This window comes from Mus caroli, chromosome 9, assembly GCF_900094665.2.
Source record: "Mus caroli chromosome 9, CAROLI_EIJ_v1.1, whole genome shotgun sequence".
Lineage (NCBI taxonomy): Eukaryota > Metazoa > Chordata > Mammalia > Rodentia > Muridae > Mus > Mus caroli.
In genome coordinates this window covers 51,904,776-51,931,804 of record NC_034578.1, presented here as the reverse complement: position 1 = coordinate 51,931,804, position 27,029 = coordinate 51,904,776, and the positions used below count along the sequence as shown (strand labels likewise).

Sequence of the window (27,029 nt, the reverse complement as noted above, 5' to 3'; positions counted from 1 at the left end):
ATGAGGGGAGGCCTCATAGTATGCCCAGAACACCATGGACTCTGACAATTTAGAGTTCAGTATGAGTCTATTCCAAACTACAACTTCTAAAAATGCTACAAGACCCTCACTATAACATTTTAGCATTAACTTCAGCACAAGTTGTCCTCTGACCGCCACAGGTGTGCTGTGACAAGCACCCTCTCCTCCATACACATGCATACAAAATAAGAGTATTTTTTCTTAAAAATCAAAGTTTGAAGGTTGTACTACTCTGAGTTTAAAGGTTTTAAAGATCTATTTCCTAACTGTGCAACCTAGTCAGATTTTTTGATGTATGTATATATGTGTGTGTGTGTGTGTGTGTGTGTGTGTGTGTGTGTGTGGTATACATGTGCATTTGCATATCTGTAGACTCACTCATGTACCCACGCATGTATAGGCCCAAGGCTGTTGTGGGCAGTAGATCAACATCTTTGGTTGCTTTCCACCGTATGCACTGAACAACAGTTTAGTTTAATTAGCCAGCTTGCTCTCCTCCTTCTGTGCAGTGGAAGTATAGGCCGGCCAGCACAATCGCTCACCATTTATGTGGGGTCTAGAGACTCAAATACCAATCCTAATACTTGTGCTTGAAAAGCAAGCACTTTAACCACTGTACCATCTCACAGCCCTTAAACTGGTTTTTTTAAAAGCCCTAGTTTCTGTATCTATAAAATATGAAGAATGTCTATTTCCCACAATGGCAATGAAGATTCTATGAAGATTAAATGGGAAGGTAATATAAAGTACTTAGCCTTATTCTATGTCAGAGTAGCCAATAACTTGCAGATGTTCTAACTATAACCATACAAACTGAAGTCCATCATCAGACACAGCAAATAAAGTATTAATTCAGGTGCTACAAAACTTATTTAATAATCAAGATATGGGCTTGGTTAAAGTTCTCTACAACAAAAGACTTGCCAATTAAAATAGTGTATTGAATATGATTAAAGGAAGGAAAAGAACTTACTTGTTATAATTCATTCTTGACATTAACTTGTATAACAATCCATTCACTGTGTTTGCCTAAAACAAAGCAGCTGGCCCTGACTTTATAGAGCTTAATAAGCTGCTCTAAAACAAGGTAGAAAGTGTCAGACAACCGGACTGCCAATGCTTATTGGCATTGACTCCCTTGACTGACAACACACCTTACCAGCCCATTTTCATTTTTCACAAGACTTCCAAAAGGTATATACTGTCTGCCTACATTTTAAAGTTGAACAATCCAAAGCCACACATGCATGTTTTTCACCAAACTATGCATCTTATACTGCTATGTTTCTTCTCATAAATAGTATGTTAAATCACCTAGTATGGTAGGTAGTACACACCTTTAATCCTAGAACTTAGGAGATTGAGGCAGGCTGATTTCTGAATTGAATGGCAGCCTAGTCTACACAGAGTTCCAGGCTAGCCATAGCTACATAGTTCAGACTCTGTTGGGGGTAAGGAGCAGGGATGAGTCAACCTAAAGAGAAAAGTTACTTTTGAGTTGGTTAGGGTGCAAAAGGCAGAGGTCAGGTTTAAGGGAGAACAGAGGCAGAGTAATAGTTTGTAGGGGCTGAATTTGAACACAACAGAACCTAAGGTAGGGGAGTAAGTACAGCAGCAACAGGATGCAAGGAGAGGTCCTTCTACTCGTTTCTGTTGCTGTGATTAAAAACATCCTGACCAAAAAACAACTTAGGGAAAGAATAGGGTTTGTTTCAATCTACAATACCAGGTTACAGTCCATCACTATGGAAAAGTCAAAGAAATAACGTCAAATAGATAGTCATATCACATCCACAGACAACAGCAGAGACAAATGAACATGTACATTCCTACCCACTTGCTTGACTGCAGTTCAGCTTTTGTCTTCTCTACAGAATTCAAGACTCTTTACCTAGCAAATGGTGTCACCCACAGTGGGCTGAGTCTTCCTGCATCAGTTAAGTGAATAAGACAGTTCCTTGACAGACATGCCCACAGGCCAATGCAATGTAGATGATCCCTTTTCCCATGATAATTCTAAGGTTATGTCAAGTTGACAATTACAACTAACCAACACAGGATTCTTATACAGAGACAGCAGTTTGTTTTCAAGATGTGAAGAACAGATGAACAGGGTAGAAAGTGGCTGTCAACAATCAGGAGAAGCAGCATAGGTCAACAAAACAAATGACCAAATCCATTACTAAGTCAAGGATGGAAGGAGAGCTGAGATTGGTATCTCCATCTGTAATTATGTAATCACGAAGTTCACATTCTAGATACTTACTCACACTTACATTTAAATGGTCTTGCCTTTGAGTCTTCCTGATTTTCTCTAATATTGCCAAATTTTCTTTTTCAATCCCTTCATCCTCTGACTTTTTCCCATTAATAGGCTCTTCTTCCTTCATCTCATAGTGATCCAAATCTTCTATATCCTACAAAGAGAATAAAAGGCTTATTAACGCTTCTCTTCTTCACTGGTTTCTACTCAGAAAAAAAAAATTGAATAAAATTTTAAACGCACAAGCAAGAAAGGATGCATCCATTCGAGGAGGAGGAGGAGGAGGAAAGCCCCAGACTCCACTCACAAGGTTTTCTCCTTTAATACCTTATGTTCTGTGGAAAGCAGATACCACAGCCTCATAAAGTTGTGACTATTATCAAATCTGCCACCTTTAAAAATCTCCAATTATGAGGAACTTTTCAAACAATTTAGTGACCCTTTAATTACTCATACTTTGTTCTAGAAACCTGACCTTACAGTTTTTGGGTTTTGTTTTTTTGGTTTTGGTTTTGGTTTTGGTTTTCTTTTTCAAGACAGGGTTTCTCTGTGTAGCCCTGGCTGTCCTGGAACTCACTCTGTAGACCAGGCTGGCCTTGAACTCAGAAATTCGTTTACCTCTGCCTCCCAAGTGCTGGGATTAAAGACGTGCACCACCACTGCCCAGCTAGAGTTTTATTCTAAGAAATATGAACACTAATTTAGGCATAATTGTACCCATCTCGTTCTCATAAGTACAAAAACAAAATCTACAGATACAAAAACCAGTTAATTCAAAGAATCATCCATTATGGGGTCATTAGGATACTAAATCAGCGCTTTTTTTTTTTTTTTTGAGACAAGGTTTTATGTAGCCTTGGGCTGGCTCAAATGCCCTATGTAGCTGAAGATAATCCTGATGTTCTGATACTCCTACTGAATAGCTCTTGTGCTAGGATTCTAAGCAAGTGCCACATACTCACTTTTGTATGGTGCTTGGGGATCAAGGCCAGGACCTTGTGCGTGCTTAGGCAAGTACATTACCAATCAAGCTACAGACACAGCCAGCATGATTTTTTTCTATCAATAAAAACCCTGAAATGAAAACATGGAAATACAGAATCTCCATGCTCTCAGAATAAGAACTGAAACACAAAGTGCTAATTTTGAGATTTTTTTTTTAAACAACTTTAGGGCAAAGTTTTTAGAAAAAGAATTTGAAAAACACCTGCAGACCAACATCTTTTGCATCCCATTCTCTTTCCTGTATCATTTGTTCTTACACACACACAAATCTATGCCCAAGCTATCTGGTACTGGCTTTTCCAAGTATCTTAGTACTGCTTTAAGTTTCAATTACCAAGATCTCTGAAGGAGTTACCCACTACCTCCACTTTCCATGCAATCTGAATTGAAGGTCAATGACTACCTTCAATACAAAACCAACTCAGCAGGTCTCCTTTCACAAATTACATTGTGTTCTTAACCAGATTCTCCACAGGGCTTCATGTTATTAAGACTTCTCTCCTGTCCTGTATTTGTTTTCTTCAGAATTTCAATAATGTCTCCTTAATCTGTATCTCTTCCTCCAACCTCAAGTCATTTCCATCCACACACTTTACCTGCACTTTAGTCAGCAAATCCTGAATGTACCTCATCTTCCTAAAACAATATCCACAGCAAACCATTTTCTGCTTACATGACTAACAACCTTATCCAACAAGCATGTTGTCTCTAACTCTGCCTTTCCCTTCCAGTCGTGTATTCTAGGAGCCTCCTCTCTTCTGCTTAAGTGCCCGAAGCACACTACACTCAGGCCGGTAAGCCACACTAGTTCTAGTCAAATTGCAGTCTTCTGCGTTACTTCCCTAAGTATCACTGCCCCTTGTCAATCTCATGAGAAGTAAAAGAAAAGCACAGAAACTCTGAACACAGTCTGTTTCACTGCATCCAGGCTGGGGAAGCTTAATGTTCTCATGCAATTTGTTCCTCCTAAATTAAACTTCATGACAACAGTAAAGCAAACAGCCCATCCACCAAAAGTCACTCTAATTAAATAATTTTAAGAATTATTCTACTCCTGGACACAAAACAAATGACTCCTTTTGCTTTGACCCATTCTCAAAGTACATTTTAAACAGACTTTTTTCCAAACAAAATAAGGTAAAAGTCTGAATAAATTATAAGATTCAAAACAAAAAACAATTTTCTTAAAGCTAAAGATTATGAAATTCATATGCATTTTATCTGGTCAATGGAGCTTTGGATCTTTATTTCAAAACCTGAATTTAAATTCAAAGGTTGAAAAGCCTAAAGATCTATTGGTAACTGACAATCATCTTAATGCCTTGGAAAGTTGCTACAAAACTTGTTATTTAAATGTTCCCCTCCAAAAGTCAGTTATGGTGTTATGATAGTATTAAGACAAGGACCATCCCTATTGCTAATGTCACCACTCTTAAGACAGGACTCTGATGATCTGAGCTGGGTCTGTCCTGAAGGCTTCTGTCCTGTCCAGCTCCACAGCTGCAGTTAAATAATATACAAGCTGCTAAGGAAGGGAGCAGTCCCCCCCAGGGGTAACACTTATGAACCACCATTTCCATCATGGCAAGATATGCATCAAGGGGCAGGAGGTGGCACTCAGATGTTGGTGGCAGCAACAACAGTCTAATTGAACTAAAGACCCACTCAACAGGAGGGGAGTCATGCCTGGTACCAGGAAACTTGGCAGCACTCCTAGAACTAGTGAGGGCATGCACTTTTTAGAAAAAATTAGAAAAAATAGCCTCTCCCAGGGATGAGCCAGCCTCCTTATTGATTGCTGAATGCAGAATGGTCAGGCTTGAAACCAAATACACAAGCCAAACCAGACACAGCAGGTTATGTGTACACAGACACACACACTCACACGTTCATTCTTCATATTTAACATACATAACAATGAAGAAAAAGAGGCTATCAACTTGGGAGTGGGGGGACATGGGAAGGGTTCAAGGGAAGGTAGCTGGGAAGAGTAAGGAAAAGGAAAGTGATATCATTCTATTTCAATTTAAAAATTAAAATATAAAAATATAAAAATATTAAAAGGCATTGGTGGCTCATGCCTATAATCTCCACTACTCAAGAGATAGGTGGATTTCTGAGTCTGAGGCCAGCCTGGTCTATAGAGCAACCTTGCAGGACAGCCAGAGCTACACAAAGGAGATCCTATCTTAAACAAAACAAAAAAGATTAAAAAAAAAATAGGGCCTTTAACAGATGATTAGAGCCGGGCGTGGTGGCGCACGCCTTTAATCCCAGCACTCGGGAGGCAGAGGCAGGAGGATTTCTGAGTTCGAGGCCAGCCTGGTCTACAAAGTGAGTTCCAGGACAGCCAGGGCTATACAGAGAAACCCTGTCTCGAAAAACCAAAAACAAAAAAAACAAACCAGATGATTAGGCGTGAGCCTTCCTTCCTTGATCCTGGAGTTAAGCCCTTTATAAAGGAAGCGCAAAAGGTTACAGGCCTAAATTCCCCTGCCCTTTCCCTTTCTATTCTTTGAGGTCACAGCATGAAAATCCTCACAAGATACCCGATTCTAAACTTCTTAGCTCTCAAAACTATACCAACATAAATGACCTGGTCCTGGGTATTCTAATTCTAGCAGCACAAAGCAGAGTAACAGAAAGCCCTTAGATGTTTTTTCAATAAGAGTCTTCTAGCAAGCAGTCCAGTCCCTGTGATGCCCTCAAACTTTCCTTTCATTCAAACATAATTCTGTGTGTGTGTGTCTGCCTGCCTGCCTGCCTATGTTAGGTTCATGTGTGTATGGAGGCCAAATGAGTCTTCCTCAATCACTGCCTTATTTTTTTCAAACAGGATCTCTTTCTGAACCTAGGTCTAACTGCCTGGCTATAACTAAGAGTCACAGGAACCCTTTTGTCTCTACCTCCCCAGAGCTGGAGTTACAGATGTAAGTTGCAGCACCTGGATTCTTTCTTTCTTTCTAATCATGAGTGCTAGAGATCTGAACTCAGGTACCCGTACTTGCATAGCTAGCACTTTACCAACTGAGCCATCTCCCCAACTGTAAACACAAAACTTTAAACTTAGTAGTTTTTCCTAAAATTAACCAAATTATAAGCTAAATACTATTATTAAATGTAAACAATTTTTACTGCCCTCAAATAAAAAAAATTTGTTCAAAGGCATATTGGTAATTAGAAGCAAAACCAGAGTTTAGAAAGTATATCTCATTTGAAATAGCAAATGTTTTTTGTTAGTCAACACTAATATTACTTCAAAAAGAAGATTAAAGGATTATTAAAATGATCAAATATTAAGGTATTCATGAGATGTGAACCAGTGAGATGGACCACTCAGTCATAAAGGGAAGTTCCCCCAAGTCTAAGTCTAAGGGCTTGAGTCCAATTCTTGAACCCATATGGCAGAAACACAGAATGGACTCTCAAATGTTGCTCTCTGACCTCTACATGCCACGAACACCTACCTACACACACACATACACATACACACACACACACACACACACACACACACACACACAAATAAAATTAAAAGGAGAAAACACCATTAGATATTCATGAAGTCCTATTCTTACATAAATACCTACTTCAGCCATCTCCTCCTCTTCCTCTTCTTCTGAAGTTACTTCTTCAGTTGTCCCATTCTGAAACAGAGAAAGAATGTGCCAACGCTATACAGAGCACATAGGAAAGCTGGCCACTATTAGTCACTGTCGCTACAGTCCCATGAGCAGAGCTTATTAAATCATTTCAAGTCAATCCAATGTAGCAGATGCCTTAAGAATAAACAAAGGGAATCAAATATAAAAGAAATTTTAAAACTAAAGATAAACTAATTTTAATTTTTTACTTTTATGTTCTACTCAAATGATCCAAATTATTCTTTCCTTATCTACCCAATTAACACCCCCTCCAAAAAAACATTAATTTTTCTATGAATTCATCTGCCTTGCATTTTAAATGGTGAGATGTTATAAAGAAGTAAGTACTTGAGAGTGACTAAGAGCCAGTCTATCTGCTGTGAACACCTCTCCTAAGGCAGGGCTTACTACTCATCCACACAGCAGTCATGTGGGATTTTACAGCTGTACATGAAGTCTCTTGCCAGATCAAAGTTTGCCATCTCTCAATATGGGAAATGTATCTGCATTCATAAAGGCAGGTTTAGTTTGGGACCCAGAATATCTAAAACATCAACAAACTAGGACTCAGAGGTCAAATCAGAACACCAGGATCTCAGGAGTCTCAAGGCCTGTTTTTAGATGCTCTGAGAGCACAAGTCTTAATAAAAAAACAAAACAAAACACCCTCATTAATTCATTATCATTAACTCTTCAAAATCAGTGAGCTGGAAAAATCTGTCAGGTACATGTAAGCTCAGACTCGTTCTAAAAATCTACATCTCTCTAATCACTCCTTTCCTGGGACAAAATAATAAAAGCAAGCAGTTCCCAAAATTATTGTGGTTTACCCTTTTCTGTATTTCTAAACCAGATTATTTTTGGTATCTTTTCAAATAGAAATAACACAGCTACCCAGCAGTCCCAAGGTCCCAAACACAAGTCTGCACCAAGGGTGAAAAGCACTGTTGAGATGCTAACTACCCCAGAGAATCTCTTTTCAAATGCATTTTAATGCAAGAGTTTGAGACTATTACAGAAAACCACAACCAATCAAAACACAAAGAATAAGTGGGCTGGTAGTGTCCAGCCCCAACTGATGTATCTACAACACACCTCCTACATCTAAGGCTCAGGCTCATAGCAGAAGATGGGCCGTAAGTTTTTAAGAGCCAGAGGAAGGAAGAGGAAGTTTGAAGTCTCACCATGATGGTTATCTAAATAAGATGATGTGAACAAGAATGACAACAATGAAATGCAAACACAGAGTGGGCTGTGCAACAGTCAGAGAAGTCCTCCTCATCGGAGAAGTAGTCCTCCCCAACAGAGGGCACACCAAGACCACACAGTTACATTACATGGACTGGGGGGCGGGGTGGGCGGGGGGAGGGGGGGAGAGGAAGGTGGGAGGGTGTGTGTGTGTTAAACAACTGAAGAAATAGAGGCCATGAATTTGAAAGATAGCAAGACCAGTACTTTGGAGGTGTTTGAGGGAAAAGGCTAACAATATAATTATATTTTAATTTTTAGAAGTTAAAATTTTTAAAAAGCATTTTAGGTGATTCTGACATGCAACTCTAGCCTATGTCTGTGACCGTCAGACTCATCCCTGCCTAACATTTTATAAATGAGAAAGCTGAGCAATACCCTTCCCCAAAGGATAAATAATTTGACAAAAACACAAAGCCAATTAGGCTCATGAAATCCTAAGGCCTTCATTTTAACAAGCAAGGCTGGCTTCTTTTCAAAAGCTCATTGAAAGCAAGCACAGTGGCTCAGGCCTGTAATCCTAGCACTCAAGAGGCCTACTGTGAGTTCAAGGTTAGCTAGCCTACATAGTGAGTTCTAGTCTAGGACAGCCTGAGCTGAGAATAGAAACCCTGTCTTAAAACCAAAACAGAGGTTGGGAGGAGAGGTGACGAACTTTGATAATAAACGACATTGCTACGTAGAAAAACAATATACAGACCCACAACTATAGAGCAGCAGCAGCAGACAGAGCAGATGGATCCTATGGTTGCTAAAGTTTTAGATGTCCTGACTGAGAAAGCCACAGGAAAACAACTGAATGAACTGCTGTAAAGTTGTTCTAATTAATTTTAAGAACCATTCTATTCTATAGGAACCCTATCTACCCTGATGGGCAGTAGAACCAAAGAGGAAAGGAAAAACCTCTTTATTATAACTCAGCCCAAGAGTGGAATCTCCTAACACACTCTGAAGTTGGAAGCCGCACAAGCCCCACCCTGCAGCTTCAGCAGAACACAGGTCTACATCCTGGACAGCAGAGACAAGCATCCTACAGAAATCTGTCAAAACTGGTACTGGCTGATACCATACCTCTCCTACAAACAAGCAAATGACCAAGTACCATGAAGAAAACAGACCCTGAGGGTACCACACAGAAAAGCCACACCCATGGCACAACTAGTGAAGAAGACAGAGCTAAAATCTAACCTGAATCATTAGGCCTGTTGAGAAGCTACTGCACCAGCAAAACAAGAACAAGTTACTATAAAAAGGACAAGACAGCTCTAGGAAATAAGAAACATTTGAAGAAAAACAGTAAAAGGGGAAAAAAAAAAGAAAAACCAGCAGTCTCCTCTGAACAAAGCATTCAAGGAACCTGGAAGACAGGAACACAAAGGCCTGACGTTCATCTGGAGAACAAGAGGAGAAATGTGCAAGGCAAAGACACAGCATGGTGGCAAGCTCTGAAAGGAGTTTAGGATAGGAAGTGTTTCTGGCTACCCCCCAAAGAAATACCGAGAAACAAAACAGAGACCACAGTTACAGAGAAAAATCAGACAGGAAAATGAAATACACAGAAATAGGAATCACACAGTCACTGGAGTTGTATCTATTAACACTAAATGTAAATATCTGGAGGACACTCACTAAGGAACTTAGAACTCTGGAACTGGCACCATTCAGTCAGATGGTATTCTGTACACGTACACACTTGTATATGTGGGTTCTCCGCACCAACACACTTTCCACGCTAAAAACAGACACCAAGTATACCACACTCTCCATGCATACATGCATACATATCTCCATAAACCAAACCTCTCTAGGAAATCAAGACTAGAGTACAATCTGGAGGGACCCCCCGGGAGTAGCAGTAACAGCACTGACAGCAGCGGGTCAGTCCATCACTTGCGAGGTCACATGTACTGACAAAAACAAAAGTAACCCAAAGTCACCTGAAAAGTATTGTACAGTTCTGTCTAGATAACTCTTAGGTTTAAGAGAGAGGGGGAGAGAGAGAGATAACCCTAGCAAAGCAACCCCTAAGTATGTACCCCAGAGAAATGACTGCACAAGAGTATCCAGAAATACCAACAAGAAAATCCATAGTAGGACTCTTAACAGAAAAACAAAACAAACAAAAAGATCAAAAAACTATAAACAGCCTACCATTATCTATCAACACTCAAATGGAAAATGGGCATTCTCATCTTTTTGAACAACGAAATGAGCATAGCAATAAAAAAGGAACTGCAAAGAAAACATGCCATGCCAATACATAGTGTGACTCTTAAAGCTCAATACAGGCAACACTAAACTATACAGAAGTAAGCACGCATGAAGGATAAAGTCAGGAAAGTAAGGACAGATGGCTAGCTATGAAGATCTAAGGGAGGGACTCAGACAGTAAACATAAGGACCTGAATTCAGATCCTTAGTACCCACGGACAAGTCAGACATGGCAGATCCCTGGGCTTGTTGGACAGCCAGCCTAGCCTACTGGGTAAGTTCCAGGGCAGAGAGAAACATTGTCTCAAAAACAGCGAGTGAGGGCTGGAGAGACAGCAGAGCTTCCTAAGTCAGAACCTTGATGCAGAAGTGAAACAAGAGCCTAAAAAAGAAACAAAACCATTCAACAACCTCAGACTCTTAAGTGAAAACAAAAAAATTACCATATCTATCCTAACAATATTAACTACCAAAACACAAAGGATGATTCAAAATCAGGCCATTTTTCTTACATAATTCACAAATTAACTTGGATATCTACACTGTTGTCCAATCTACACCCAGGAAAAACAAGACAGACTTCAAGTTCAGGATATATTGTACGTAAAAAACAAAACCATGGACCTTCTAGAAAATAAAACCTGAACAGTTAGAAAAATTAAACATTTTTCTCATCATCTTTCTTTAGGCTCCACTAAATTACAAAAGAATAAACACTGTATAAATACAAAAATTTGAAAGGCAAAAGGGACTTATAAGGAGCAATAAAACACCATTTCCATTAGATGACTGTAAATAGGAGCTGTGATCAATGAAGCTCACAAGTGCAGGTGCAGGTCAGGGGACAGCAGTGACCAAGGAGAGAGCTGCAAAAAGCACCCTCAATTCAGAGGCTCCAGACTCAGACACCAAATACACAGGTGCAACAGGAGCAGCAGGCAGGATGGAAACCTACAGACCAACCAAAAGCCTGCCTGCAAAACACACCACGCAGCCCTCAAATGCTCTGCATTCCCCACCTCCTTAAGTAGAACCCAGGAGGTTATCTGTCAGACAAAATGTCATCTGCAGAGAAACTGGAGCCATCTTTTACCCTGTACTAACAAGTGGAAAAGTAGGGAAAGAGTGGTTGGGAGTCAGCATAAACTCCCCCTAAAGCTATCAGGTGACAAGTGTTGGCTACAAGGACTCCACATCATTTATTTGGCACAACTGAAGAAAGGTATGCTTAAAAACATCAAAATAAAATACAAATGAGTAAAGATAGGACACAAAAGTACTTGAGGACAGGCTTTACAATATATACAATGAGACAAGACGAAACTGAGGAAATATATAGCAAATAAAAAAATACAGATGCTAAAGAGGCCAAAGTGCCACAATAAGCTGGTTTATGATTCTACCACATCTATACGACCTGTACAGAATGCTAGGAAGAAGGGACAATCAGAAAGAGCTCTTAAGCTCAGGTTCACATTCCGATACTGGAGAGGATTCCCTCCTCCAGATGAATCATGCCACCAGGCTTAAAGCCTAGGGCGTCACAGCCCACAGTGAACCTGAGCTGGCTTGGAGAATGCTTCAGCTCACAAACCCCTCACTGGCCTGCTCCAGGTTTAAGTCTTAAGAATGCCCAGCAACTTAAGCTGGGCATTGGTAGATATCTGAGTTCGAGGCCAGCCTGATCTACAGTGAGTTGCCAAACATCGAGGGCTACTACTCAGAGCAACCCTGTCTTGGAAAAAAAAAAATGCCCAGCAACTTCCCCTCTTGTATCCTTGAAGAGTTCTGATTGAAATTCTGAGGAAACAGAATGAAGAGTCTCTGCAGATGACATTATGAAGAGGCCCTTCAGGATAATGCCATGTACAGAAAAAACACCAGGCAAAGAAACACTAAAGATGCCAGATACATGAAGAGAGGGGGAAAAAAGGAAGCCATCAGTTAACACTTGAGAGCTGTTCAAGATAAAGATCACACTAGTTGTCTACAGCCATACTATCTTGAATGTGCACCTGACTGCACATAACAGTCACCAAATGAAACCAATAGACACTACTCAGCTAAGCCTAACTAATCTATTCAATAGCAAGAATTAGTATTTTAAGGCATTAAGTTTTTTTGTTTTAATCTTTTGAGACAGGGACTCACTGTACAGCTTTGACTGGCTCCAAATTCAAGAGATGTGTCTGCTTCTACTTCTCAAGTGCCAGGATTAAAGGTGAGTACTACCATCCACCCCAGCCCGTTTGGGGGTTCTGAGACTGGGTCTTCATTTGTAGGACAGGCTGGGCCTCAGCCTTAGCCTCCTGAGTGCTGAGATTAAACCATGTGCCACCACATCCAGCTCTAAGCCATTAAGTTCTGAGAAAATGGGGTAAACATATACAATAAAAACAAAACTTAGGGGCTAAAGAGATGGCTCAGTGGTTAAGAGCACTTGCTGCTCTTGTAGAAGCCTATGGTTTGATTGCTAGCACCTAATGGCAGCTAACAGCCATCTACTTCCAGGGAATACGAAGATTCTCTACTGTTGCATGTGGTGCACATACATGTAGGCAAAACACTCATACACGTATTTTTTAAAACCTTAAAATTTATTATTGTCCGTGTGAAATAGAAAAAAGTTGACAGTACAACAAAATTTTAAAAGAAAGAGAGAAAAGATAAGCTGGTCCAGTAGATAAAGGTGCCTGTAGCCAAGCCTGACCACCTGGGTTTGATCCTGGGACTCAGATGGTGGAGAAAACCAATTCCTGCAAGTTGTTCTCTGACCTCCATAAAAGTGCCACCAACGTTCATACCAACACACACACATACGCATATACAAATAAAAATAAAATGAAATTAAGAAAAAGAATATAATACAATAGATGTAAAGACTCAAACCAAGAGGTCTAAAAAATCTAAAAGCAGCCAGGCATTGACGATACAGCCTGTAATTCTAGCATTCAGGATAAAGACAACCGTCAGCCTCAGCTACATATGGTTTTTGAGGTCTGCGCCTAAAGTGTACAAGACCTTGTCTCCAAAACGTAAAAACAAAATTGAAAAGTCCAATTAATAAACTCCAAAACAAACAAAATGGACAAGCAAAGTTGACACACAAAAATATGTACCAAAACTCAAGACTCAAATTTGGAAAGGGACAGCCTTACTCAACGTCCAGCACAATGAAAGAGAAAAGATCCTGAGTTAAGGCCACTGCTGCAGTGCACTACACAAAAGCAAGCACAAATTCCCTGAAGCTTCCAAAGAAAAATCATACATAAGATTCCGGATGGCATCAGCTTCAGCAACGCCATTGGCTAGAAGACAACAGCATAGTTATTTGAAATTCTTAGGCAAAAATTTCAGCCTAGATTTATTATTCACTCAAACACTGAGTGAAAGAGAACACAACAGCAGCTGATACTGAGGCCACACAACTCCCATGTACAGCACTGCGCACTGCTTTTAGAATACCTGCAGTGCTGACAAACCACTGCGACCGACTACTCTGTACAAGTGAGAAGTGGTCAGAGACTAGGAAGATGGCAACAAGAACCACGTTTTGGACCCAGTGTGGTTGAGCTTGTTCTAACACCAACTCTGAACCAGGTTTTTCCTTCATGCCTTCAGCCTTTATCTGACAGTGTAATAAATAGAGACAAACAAGAAAAAAGAAAGCCAATAGAGATGACATGAGATCCAGGAATCAATAGATTCGCTCTAGGATAGCAGAGAAGAAAAATCTCAAGGTGACAACTATACAGGCCATCCAGAAAACTCACAAAGACTAATTAATACAGAAGAGACAGGGACTCCATAGACAGAGGATCCCAGAAAGAGAATGTGACATTTATAAACTGGGAAGTATTACTATAAAAAGGACCCTGAGAGAAAAAAAAGGACCCTGAGAAAAAAAAGATGGCACAGGTATGGAAATGCCATAACAGAAAACATGGCTCCCCAAAGTCCTCACAGCACTGATCATTCATGACTAAACAATGCTTTAGAAGCAGTGGGTGGTTAAGTAGGTAGTTTATATAAGAGCTAAATCCTCATTTATTGTAATAAAAAGTCAGTTAACTAATAGCTAATTATGTAAGTCTAAAAGTCATGGATGATTGTTGAACTGGTGGAAATTTCCATGGCTTGGGGAGAGCTAACTTTGCATTACATCTTAAGAAGCACAGACAGACTTTTAGACATGGTATGTCAAAGGACTAAACTGACTAAACAACCAGTCAAAGAAGAAACACACAAATCATTTTGATTTTAACAAAAATCAAAATGGAGGGGTCAGAGAGCAGTGCTCACCTATTACAGTAAAATACAAACAATCCCAAGAAATAAAAGCCTGTGTTAGCACCTAAAGCAAGGCAATTTACTAGGAACACAAAACTAACTTCCAAATAGGCTATATAATAATTTTAAATTATCCTAGTTTAACTTTCAATTAAGACAATTGAGTTCAGCTCTTCAACACTAGAGAAGGTTTACTTTACCTGACCCGTGGGTAGTGGTTGATCTAGCATCTCAACATCCAGGTGCTTAGGAAGGTTATATAATCTGCAGAGGTCACATATCAACCACTTCAATTGCTGACGGAGCTACAAAACATATTTCAGTAAATAAGCATTATGTTAAAGAGCCCTTAGACGACATTGAATAATGCTACAACTACTGTTAGTCAATCCAGAAGGAAAGGAAAACACACTCCTTGCTAACTGCAGCCCACAGATGGAGGAGCAGTCTCTGATACGTGTTAGAGCTGCTGGTGTAAGAAAATCACGATTTTAGAAAAGTTATTACAGCTTAGTATGTCCTTACAGCATGGTATCTAGTAGGTAACACCAACAAAATGGCACAGAAGAAAGGTTCAGACACTGCCTAGTATCTAGTTGCTAACTAACCTTAGAAACTTGCAGCTTTTTAAACAACAGAACATTAATGCATTCATAAGACTACAAAAAAAACTTTAAAAAGTATTGCATATGGATTATAAAATTACATCTGCAACAATCAGATTCATTTAAAACCATAAGGCAATTGTGGCCTAGTAGACTCAGCCTGGAATAAATAACCTTGCATATACCTAAACCCTGGCTTTAGTCTCTGCCATCTGCAAAACGGAAAGGAAGGCTGTCTCATGACAGTAAGGAGTAAATTAAAATTAAGCCTCTCCAAAAGAAAAGAAAAAAAAATCATTAGCAAAACTGCCATATTAGAATAGCTCTTTAAATTTCCATTTTAAATTTTTGTAGGTATATTTACTTTAAGGAAGCAAACAAGGAAAACTGTACAAACATATTTTTCATTATATAGGGTTTTTCCTCAACATAAAAGATAAGCAATATTTAAGACTCAGATGGGAGCTGATAAGGCAACTTACTACACTGAGCAGGAATAGTTAGCTCAGTGTCTCTGATGAAGAAAAGACATGAAGAAGAAGCAGGTTTATGGAGGACTAAGAAAACAGGAACAGGATTAGAATGGGTTAAACCCAGCAAAGAACAAGCAAGCCCTTCCAAGTAGACATGAGGAAAGCTAAGCACTACATTAGATCAAACAAATGTCCTCGTGCTCAAAGGGAAGCAAAGGGCCCACCACGTCTGTGCATGTGTGTAGGTAGGTACTTCATGTGGTGAGGCAGGATGACCAGGACACAGCCCTGACCTCGGATCCCGCCTCAGGACCCTGCAGGAGTGCTATAGGTGATAGCAGTGTGATGGCTCCATACCAAGCCACAGGAAAAACAGGGAGTCTATTTTCCAGGAAGTTTAACTTTAACACTTCCCTCCTCTTCAGGGACTGTGGAAGAGACTCAGACCGCAGGGAGGGCCTAACTGTTCAGGTAAATGAACACGTTTGCGGTCGTTACCAGAGTTTATGGCTTGGGGAGCAGAAGTATAAAAAAGAACTCAAGTTCCCAGGGCCAGGCACAGATGACCAGTATCATTGTTTCCTTTTCACGGAGAGAATTAGTGAGGGAAAACAAGATGGAGACAAATGTAAACTGACAAGCACATTCCATGGCACATCTAAGCAAGATCCCCTAGATAGAGAGGATCAATAACATAAGTGTATGGGTTTCAACCTCTGAAGATACATTTTGGCTAGAGATACAGATTTAGGTTCTCTGCAATAAATAAAGTATGACTTAAGTAATGAGAGTAAAAGAGCTTGCACAGAGAAAACACAGAATAAAAAGATAATAAAGAGACATACCAAGGAAGAGCATCTCAGAGGAGACCAAGACGAGATAGTAAGAGAGCCAAGGAATGGTGGTCTCATAGCGGTCCCCACTAGGTTATCAATTAGCACAGGACAGACAAACCTTGGCTTTGAATACACACCATTTATCACAGAGCTTCAGAGAAGCCAATCGATACTCTTAAAGTATTTTTCTGTGTTCTGTTAACAGCTTCCTACATTTACAGGAAGGAGAATGCAAGCACAGCTAAGCCATCATTAATAGGTATTGTACAATACTGTATACAGAAGAGGGCAGATTACACAATATTCTACGCCTTGTTTTTTACTTATATCTTGCAATGTCCTATGTGTACTATGGAAAAGGGCTGGCTGCATTCTTTTTTTACTAAGCTGGAGTAACTTAACCAGCTCTTTATTGGTGGGCATTAAGTAATACCTGTTGATGGAACAAAATTTCAACCATGGAAAAACGCTTTAGTACTAAAAATGAGCCACTGGACTGGACAGCTAAGAAATGTCTATACAACGGCAGATTCTCTACTCCAGTAAGTAAATTAAAAAGTCAAAACAAAACAAGGTTATTAGAAACCAGGCTATGAGAAATCGGCAGAGGCTATCTATCAGAGTGAAAGTGTGTCTTTCCTTCAGGTAAATGTACTTACTTTCTATAATTAGATCCAATATAAGCCCTATTCCATTTAACTTGACACAGGTTTTGTTTTTTGTTTTTTTGTTTTTAGTATCAGGGATTATACCTAGGACCCTGCACAAGGTAGGTGAGCATTCTCCAATGAGTTATAGCTTCAACCCTCTCTTCACTTCTGAGACAGGATCTCAATCTGTTGACCAGACTAGCCTTGACCTTGCAATATCCATGCCTTCACTCCAAGTAGCTGGGATTATGGACCTGTGCCAGCAGGCCTAACTCATAAGCAATTTAAGGAGGAACAGCTAGAGAGCTATGTCTGTCTGTCTGTCTGTCTTGTCCATCACCAGTCTGCTGGAAATGAAACATGTGCCTGTCTGGGTTTAATTACTCCGAGTGTCATGGCTCTTAAGATCTGGACTCTTTTATAAGCTTTTGAAACTTATATTCTTCCTTGTTTTAGAACGTCTTTACACTTATGGAGGTTGGAGAGCGAGGGATGACATGTGCCATGACACAGTGTGGCAGTCAGAGGACAGCTGTAGGAGGACTTCTCTCTCTCTACCATGTGGGTCCTGGAGCCCAAGCTGGGTCATCAATCTTCAGGCAATGGTTTCATCTGCTGAGCCACTGCAACAGCCCCAGTGTTCTTAATTCTAAGAACATGTTTAAACCATTTACTTTGACAAGACAAAGTGTTAAAGAGTCTAAGTTCCCAAAATGGCCAGTTCTAAAATTATCTATAGAAAGATTCTTCCTTCTTGGGTTAAAACGCCAGTTTTACTTATTCTAAATTGTCATTTGCATGGCTGTTTCTAAATTTCTATTGCCTGTTGGTCTAATTCTAATAGTTAATATTTTATTTCATTTACTGTTTGGGCAAATTTTTTTACCTTTTAAACTTTTGTATTTTATTACTTATTCTTGAATCATTCTGACAATACCAGAAACAAATATGATGGCTCCCAGGCATGACGGCACAGCCTATAATCCCAGTACTGGAAAGGCTAAGGCAAGAGGCTTGCAAGTTCCAGGACAGCCTGAACTATACAGCAAAACCCTGTCTTTAAAAACCAAAATAAATAAATCATTTTCAGTGACACTGCATTAGATTTATACATATTAAGACACAGGTGGCATTTGTCACACCTCAGACATCTGTCTGTCCACAGTAGCTAAGTCTACATTCTTTGGTGCAAAATTTTGTTGTTTTCTTCATATAAGTCTCCCATATTTAAATTTACCCTAGGTGTTTAATTTGTTGCAATCATCAATAAAATATCATTGTATCTTCTATTTGGTAATAAGCAGCATTTGGGTTATTACAGATCTTCAACAAATTAATTGTTTTTCTCCAGCTCTTTTTTTTTGCAGTTTATATGAGTTTAAGAGGAGTATTTTTAAAAAGCCATGACATCTACAAAGAACAATTATGTTCTATAAGGATTTAATAACATGGAAAAAACAGTAAGTTCAAAAGGGATGTAAGACTACAGACATGACCCCAACTATTTAAAAACATATGAAATAGCACATGTATTTTCTAACAAAGAAAAAACTGCAGAAAATATCCATTATGTCAACAGTGGTTATATTAGGTAGAAAATTATAAGAAAGTCAAATGTCTTCTTTTTATCTACAACTCAATAGTTTTCTCACAATGGGTACTTAGACATTTACAATCAAAGAATAAAACATTCTAATATTTAAAAAAAGGAAAGGATACTTTTTATAAGATTTTTATTTTTTTAATTGTGTGTAGTTTGTACCCCTGAGTACAGTGCCTATAGGGAACAGAGGCATCAGATCCCCAGAGCTAGAGTTACAGGTACTCGTAAACTGTTGCAACTTGAGTGCTGGGAACAGACCTCAAGTCCTCTGTAAGAGCAGCAAGTGTCCTAAACTCCTGGGCCATCTTCCCAGCCTAGAAAGATACATCTCTTTACAAAGCACCCCCGTCTAACCCAGAGATAAATATTGTTTTCCAGGGTTTATCAAGGTCCCATAAACCAACTGAAAGTACACAATGTTTATAGTTATTTAACATGGAGCCCATTGTCACTGGTTCTACTTTACTAGCTACTATTAATCTCTTCTTATGCAGTGTCCTGAAGAAAACATGTTTTTATACAGTTCAGAGATACCCATAGGTCTAGGCTTCTACTGGGAGTCTTGGAATGTATGCACAGGGGGATGACTATGGATCACAAACAAACCAACAAACCTTTTCAATAAATTTGGATTTTACTGCAGACTTGTGGGCCTTAACCAGCAAACGAATTCCCTAACACAAACACTGATGTTGGGCTGAAGAGATGGCTCAGTGGTTAAGAGCACTGACTGCTCTTCCAGAGGTCCTGAGTTCAATTCCCAGCAGCCCCATGGTGGCTTCACAATCATCTGTAATGGGATCTGATGCCTTCTTCTGGTTGTGTGAAGACAGCTACAGTGTTCTTATATATATATAATTAAAAAAAAAATGTTAAAAAAAAATCCTGATGCTATCCTATGTTACCTCACTTAACATCTACACTGGCCTTTCTTTCCCCTTTGTCCTTTCTCACCTCACCCAACAGTCTATCAAAAATGTTTGCTTTTTTAATGGCTAGAATGAAGGGGGGAAAAAAGAACCTCAATTCCTAATGTAAATAGAATGTACATGTAGAAAGAGGGAGATGGAATTCAAAAGGTCTCTAACCTTGCTAAAATTGTCATTATTAAACATGCTATAACAACTTGTATTACGATCTTAGACGGGATGGAAAATTATCAGGAAAAGGAAATAAATGGAGTAAATTTTAGTGTGATAAATTTTTTTATCATATTACTGCTTAATATTTAATTTTTCTTCATAAGACCATGAGAAGGAAAAAGGAAAGTCTGGTTCATCTCCTTACCGAACTGTTGCTCTTAGTATCTTCTAACCGTTCCAGAACTGATGTCAGATTTGGGTCATCAGAGTCCACAAACCATATTGGTGAAGAAGATGGGTAAGATTCCTGTTACAAAGACAACTAGGTGAAACATATTTACAAACAGACCAACCCAGAGATGCCACTAAACCATATCACTAAGGGGCAGGTAATTATGATCCATATAAAGTTCATTAAAAGAAGAAAGGCGACATTGAAATTCATGTGGAGAGGGACCAGATTCCTCGGTGGAATTTAAAAATTAAAATTACTAAGTTTAACAACTTAATCTTAGCCGGGTGTGGTGGCGCACGCCTTTAATCCCAGCACTCGGGAGGCAGAGGCAGGCGGATTTCTGAGTTCGAGGCCAGCCTGGTCTACAAAGTGAGTTCCAGGACAGCCAGGGCTATACAGAGAAACCCTGTCTCGAAAAACCAAAAAAAAAAAAAAACCTTAATCTTGCGTAGTCCATGTTATACAATCTGTAAGTTTAAAAGCAGACAATAATACTTTACCCAATGAGTAAAATGATTAAAACCAAAATTATCTAAGGGGAGGAAATGTCAAGTACCGCTAGAGACTTGCAACAACATGTCTATATGACCTGAATTTTCTAGCTTTTACCTTTTTTTTTTTCAGAACTTTAAAATATGGAATCATAATAATCTCTCAAAGTGAAATTAAAAAGAAAATCCCAACTTTAAAGTTCAGCCTAGATTTTGAACAGTAGCTTTGCCTTTTAATAATGCTACATTTCTTTTTTTTTTTTTTTTTTTTTTGGTTTTTCGAGACAGGGTTTCTCTGTATAGCCTTGGCTGTCCTGGAACTCACTCTGTAGACCAGGCTAGCCTCGAACTCAGAAATCAGCCTGCCTCTGCCTCCCAAGTGCTGGGATTAAAGGCGTGTGCCACCACGCCTGGCTTAATGCTACATTTCTAACTAGATACCTAGTCCTGAACTATAAAAATAATCCAAGGAACACATCTCCAAATCCTCACACATGCTAAACATTATGTACTTTTTCAAGACCCTCTACTTACAGCGTTCTGACCTTCAATGTAAAATAATTATAGAAACTTCTTCAAGGTTTTCTTTCTCCTTCACCTGTATAAAATTCACTACATTGAGCCAGGCTTGGAGGTGGCCACCTCCAAGGCTGGGTAGGAAGCCCGTGAGCTCGAGGGATAGGACAGACATCTCTCAAAAAGGACAGCCCTATCTCAAAAAGTAAGCTGGAGAGATAGACTGGTGGTTAGGAACATGGACTGTTTTTCCAAAGAACCTGAGTTCACTTCACCACAGCACCATGTCATCAGGCTCACAACTCCCTGTAACTCCAGCTTTAGGGGATATGGCACCTCTAGGCCTGTACTCATTGTGTATAATACCACACACACACACACACACACACACAAATACTATCTAAAGGATGGACTAATCCATTTGTTTTTCCATCCCTTCTTAGACTGTAACAATGAATGTAGTTTATTTCTTTGTTTTATTTCTCTTTCGTTTTTTGAGATATGGTCTCACTATGTAGACTCAAATCTGCACGTCCTCCTCCCTCAGCCTCCTAAGTGCTAGGATTACTAGCTGGCTTCAGAATATAACTTCATAGAAAACAGACACATTAAATAAGATTACCTTCATTTGATGTTGCCTAATCATTTTCTTAATGGTGGTAGTTTCTCCTACCTGTTTTGTTTTTTGGGCTCTGAGGATCAAACATGAGGTCATGCATAGGTGCATGCTCTACTGCTGAACTACACCAAAATCCTTAAAGACTGCTTTTTAACTGTAACAGGTGCTAGGAGCAGAGTGAACGGCAGCACAGGGCTATCACAATCCTTAGTCAGATTTCACTTGCCACAGGGGTGGCCTTCTGAGTTAGCCTTTCTCCTAATATAGATATTTACAACATTTATCTGAAGACATTTTCAATGGAGGTCTCAACACTCTACCAAGAAACCTCTAAATTGGCCCCAGTTAATTCTCATGTCTTGGTATCACATGTCTTGTAAAATATCCTGTTCCTTGGACTAAGCCACTCATGTCTAAATGCAGCAAAAGTACCAACACCACTTCTAAAATTGAGTTACAAAAAGATCTGTCTTGCGTATCTCCTGGTCTTGCAATTAATCCAGGTGAAGAAAATCAGCTGCCACCTATGGAGAGCTCTGCATGGCAAGAAGTTGAAAAAGAACTGTAAAAATTAAACCAAGGTTCTCAGATTAGGCTAACATCCCATGAGAAGGATCCTGCCAACAACTATGAGAGAGACCTTGGAGGCAGTTCTCTCCCTTTCCATCCTTCTGACCACTGTAGCCTCCACCAACACTTTCCTGCACTGGGAAGACCAGAGAAACCAAGGTAAGTAAGTGGTACACAGACTCTGATCCACAGAAACCAAGAGTAACATTTGTTCTTAAAGGTTCTAAATTTAGGAGGCTGAAGCCATGGCTCGGTGAGTAGAGTACTCACTGCTCTTGTAGAGGAGCAGGGCCAGTTCCCAGCAACCACATGGCAGCTCACCACCAGCTCTAACTCCAGTTCCAGGAAATCCAACAACCTCTGGCTTCTGTAGGCTGCTGCACACAGATGGTACACATAACTCATGAGAGCAAACACATACACATGTTTTTAAAAGTTCTAATGGCTTAGCAGTAAAGAATTGATTGCTGTTACAGGGGACCCAGATTTGGTGCTCACAAATACCTATAACTCCAGCTCTAGGGATTTGATGCCCTCCGCTGACCTTTGCAGGCACTGCACACATGTGTGCACAGACATACATGTGGTCAAACACCTCTACACATAAGATAAATTAAGCAAAATAAGTAAGTTTCTAAGTTTTTGTTACAGAGAAATACATCTATTGCCAGTCAAACATGATAGAATTAAGTCAGGCAGTGGTGGCGCACGCCTTTAATCCCAGCACTTGGGAGACAGAGGCAGGCGGATTTCTGAGTTCAAGGCCAGCCTGGTCTACAGAGTGAGTTCCAGGACAGCCAGGGCTACACAGAGAAACCCTGTCTCGAAAAGAAAAAAAAAAAAAAACAAACAAAAAAAACATGATAGAATTACAATATCCTACCATACAAAGTACTACAGAGAAATGCTACTAATAATGTGCATCTTTTAAAATGAAGTGCTGTCATTTTAAGTGAATTAAGGAAGCATTACATGCTCTTACTCACTAACAGGCATTTGTTGTTGTTCCTGTTGTTGTTCCTTTATTCAGGTTTTTACTAGGAATCTGGGAAAAGACATCATTGGTAGATACTAGCTGATGAATATTTTTAAGTAGTAGAAAACTGCACTACACAAATAGTTTTAAAGAACAATGTTCTTTAATGCCATATGTAATCTCATTATATACATATATGGTGCATATATAACCCCCTACACACACACACACACACACACACACACACACACAACAGAACTAATAGCACAGAAACTAAAAATTTTAAAAACATTTTACTAAATCTTAAGGAAAAACTACAGAGATTAGTGGTCAGTAGTGGTGTCCATGTACCTGTCCAGCACTGGCTGACTTATCTTTGTATTTCTTTCTTACTGGCTCCAAATCTCTTCACAGGCTAAAAGGTAAAGCATCTTCAGAATTAACCCCATTCTTAAATAAAGGCACTTAGTAGGTAGGGTATCTTCATCTTCACATTCTTCATCCTAGCTTAGAAACTTACTGTCTGGGTTTTGCACTTGCTTTAGCTTTTAAAAAATAAAAACCAATCTAGAAGTTCATTGTACAGACTCATGTTTATCTAGTAAATATCTGCATGAAGAAACATTTGAGCTTAAAGAGGAATGAAATGCTCTGCCCCATGGTAAGAGAAATTTAGGGAAGGAAATCAGTTGCCCTTGAGATCTGTATATATCTTAAATCCTGTACATGAAAAGGCAGGATAGGCAGCAAGTCTAAGCACTCATTTCAATGTTTCTCAAAGGCCTTGCACCCCTCAGTACAACACTAAAATGTCAATGATCCTCTTCCTACTTAATTACTCTACTGGAAAGTGCTGCTACCTTCCCACAAGTGAAGGTCTTAACAGTGGTCTGCTGGAATCTTGCAATGCAAGTGTTTATATGAACCAAGCTGTGAAAAAGAAATCGGGCATTCCTTCAGAATGCCAGTGATGTGCTGTCCCTTACACCGCATAAGCCTTTTTAATAGGATGGTAATGGCGCAGGGAGCACACAGGAGTCACTGCAGCACACTTGAGAGTAGGCATGTGTGGCTGCATCTGAAACGCACTGACATGAAACAGACACTTTCACTTGAAAGGATGACCAATGCTTATTCCAACCTGAGTTTCTGGAAGATGTTTTCTCAAAAATAAAAGACAGAGTGTCATTTTCAAAACAAAAGTCAGTACATTTGACCAATAATAAAAGTCAAACTTCAGAGAAAACCATTCAAACTTTGAAAGACTTGTACCCACCAGTGTGAGCCTGTAGCTTCAGAAAGTATTCTGATGAGACTGGTAGTGAGATTGTATTTTCATGTTGGATAGTAAAACTTATCAATGTTTTAGAAGATTTATCAACTAAATATTTCCCAATGATCAATGCATGATGCTATAATATCATGCAAGAAAAAGATCAAGTTTTTGTAAAGTCTTCCCCCGCCGCCCCCCCCCCAAAAAATATTCCCAAGCTGGGAAGCAGCTCAGTGGTAAGAACACTTGCCTGCCATGCTGAAGGCCCTAGGTTCAGTTCCCAGCACTAAAGGACATGGAGAGCCCAATTATCTAAAGTGGCTATTGCTATTAAAATTAATTTTTTTCAACCAGATATCGAAGTTGGGTTTTGTTCACATTACTTCAATTAAAGCATCAAATAACTGGGCGGGAGGGAGGACTCTGAGGTTAAGAGCATGACTACTCTTGCAGAGGACCTGGATTCAATTCTCTGAACCCGTATGGTGGTTCATAACTATCTCTAACCCCAGTTTCAGCAAATATAATAATACCTTCTCTTCCAGCCTCCACAGGCACCAGACCATGCACATGGTGCACAGACATACATAAGAGACAAAACATACACATAAAATACATTTTAGGCCAGGCATGGAGGTGCATGCCTTTAATCCCAGCACTTGGGAGGCAGAGGCAGGCACATTTCTGAGTTCGGGGCCAGCCTGGTCTATGAGTTCCTGGACAGCCAGGGCTACACAGAGAAACCCTATCTCGAAAAACAAAAACAAACAAGCAAAAATTTTTAGAATATACAGTTTTACAGTCTATATACTATAAAAATGTTTTTAAAAATATATTTTAAATACACATAATTAGTATATATTATAATATATTATATATGTAAATATATTTAAGTATATCAAAGAAACTTGCAATATTAGTTATTAATGTTTTAAATATGTTTTAATTTTTAATGATAAATATCAAAGGTATAGCTGATAAAAATGAAGTTTCCTTAGACCTGTGATATATTTAAGTTTAAGTAAGTCCTGACTCCCAAAAATATTGAGAACTGCTACTTTCCAACTTCTCTACTGCCAAATCCCCTAGCCTTTCCTCCTGGGAAAAACACACCTCCTTTTCTCCATTCTCCACTAACCTACATGCTCCTTTGGGGCTGGTTTTGGTACCTCCCTCCCTTGACACAAAGCCTAACCAAAAACTGTGATGAAACACCAAGATCAAAAGGGTTTATATGGCTTACATATCCTGAGTTGTAGTCCACTGAAGGAAGCCAAGGCAGTAACTCAAACAGAACAAGAATCTGGGAGCAAGAGCTGATGCAGAAGATATGGAGGGGTGCTACATATTGGTTTGCTCAGTCTGCTTCCTTATAGGACCACCAGCCCAGGATGACAACACCCACAATGAGCTGGGCCCTTCCCAACCAATCACTAAGAATATGCCCTACAGGCTTGCCTACAGCCCCATCTTATGTTTTCATTTGCTCAACTGAGGTTCCCTCTTTAGATAACTCTACCCTGTGTCAAGCTAATATGAAACTAGCCAGAACACATTCTCACCATTCCCAAAAATGAGCTGTCAGGTGGGGGAAGCCACAAAGTCTTCTCTCTGACTGTCCTATTGTGGGACAGTTGGGGTCGGTCACAGGTAAATTCTAGCTAGTGTGGAGTACTCAGTGTTCAGCGTGACCCTGCGAGAACACACGAGGTCTGAGGGCTGCAGGTAACTATACCTCCTGCCTTACTGTGGTGATCTCACTCAGTACCCACTGCTAACATTTTTACCCATCTGATAAAACTGGAAGCTGAAAGCAAAGTTTCTATATAGTACAATATAATTTGTTCTACCTTCAGAAACCAAATCTGCAACAAGAATTAAAAGCAACCACCTGTAGGAAAACTTCACAGACATTTCTATGTGCACCAGAATTCCATCTACTGACGCTCAGAGTGCTACTTAAAATAGGAAAACAGACGCAACAGCCACCTGCATGGCCAATATGAGGAGACAGGACTCGCTAGATGGATTTATCGTATCATAGAAGAGCAAACAACAAGAGATACAGAGTCACAACACTGCTAAGTGAGAAGAATATGACAAAACAATCCCATTTATCATTTTTCAAAATGGTAGCCAGATGTGATGGCATATGCCTTTAACCCCAAAATTTAAGAGGCAGAGGATGACTGTTAATTTAAGACCAGCCTGGTCTACACAGAGTTCTAGGACTTCACAGAAAGATCCTATCCCAAAAAAAGAAAAAAAAAGGAATTAAAAAAAAAAAAAAACCCGCATAAAACAGAGGGGAATAATGACTAGAAAGATACTGTCTTAGTTAGGGTTTTACTGCTGTGAACAGACACCATGACCAAGGCAAGTCTTATAAAAAACAACATTTAATTGGGGCTGCCTTAC

At 39.5% G+C, this 27,029-nt stretch overlaps 1 protein-coding gene across 4 annotated transcripts in view; it reads right to left on the bottom strand.

Moving 5' to 3' along the window:
• Positions 1-27,029, bottom strand: part of Ube2q2 (ubiquitin conjugating enzyme E2 Q2) — a 136,621-nt gene that overhangs the window by 20,392 nt on the left and 89,200 nt on the right. For 3 of the 4 annotated variants that reach the window (XM_029481085.1, XM_021172693.2, XM_021172695.2), the window contains exons 2-5: positions 20,137-20,238; positions 14,883-14,987; positions 6,880-6,936; positions 2,298-2,438 (exon numbers count right to left, since the gene is read on the bottom strand). In XM_029481085.1, coding sequence (XP_029336945.1) covers positions 2,298-2,438; positions 6,880-6,936; positions 14,883-14,912 — 228 coding nt within the window. In that variant the 5' untranslated portion in view covers positions 14,913-14,987; positions 20,137-20,238. The remainder of the gene's footprint in view (positions 1-2,297; positions 2,439-6,879; positions 6,937-14,882; positions 14,988-20,136; positions 20,239-27,029) is intronic. The other variant, XM_021172694.2, reaches the window with a different exon arrangement.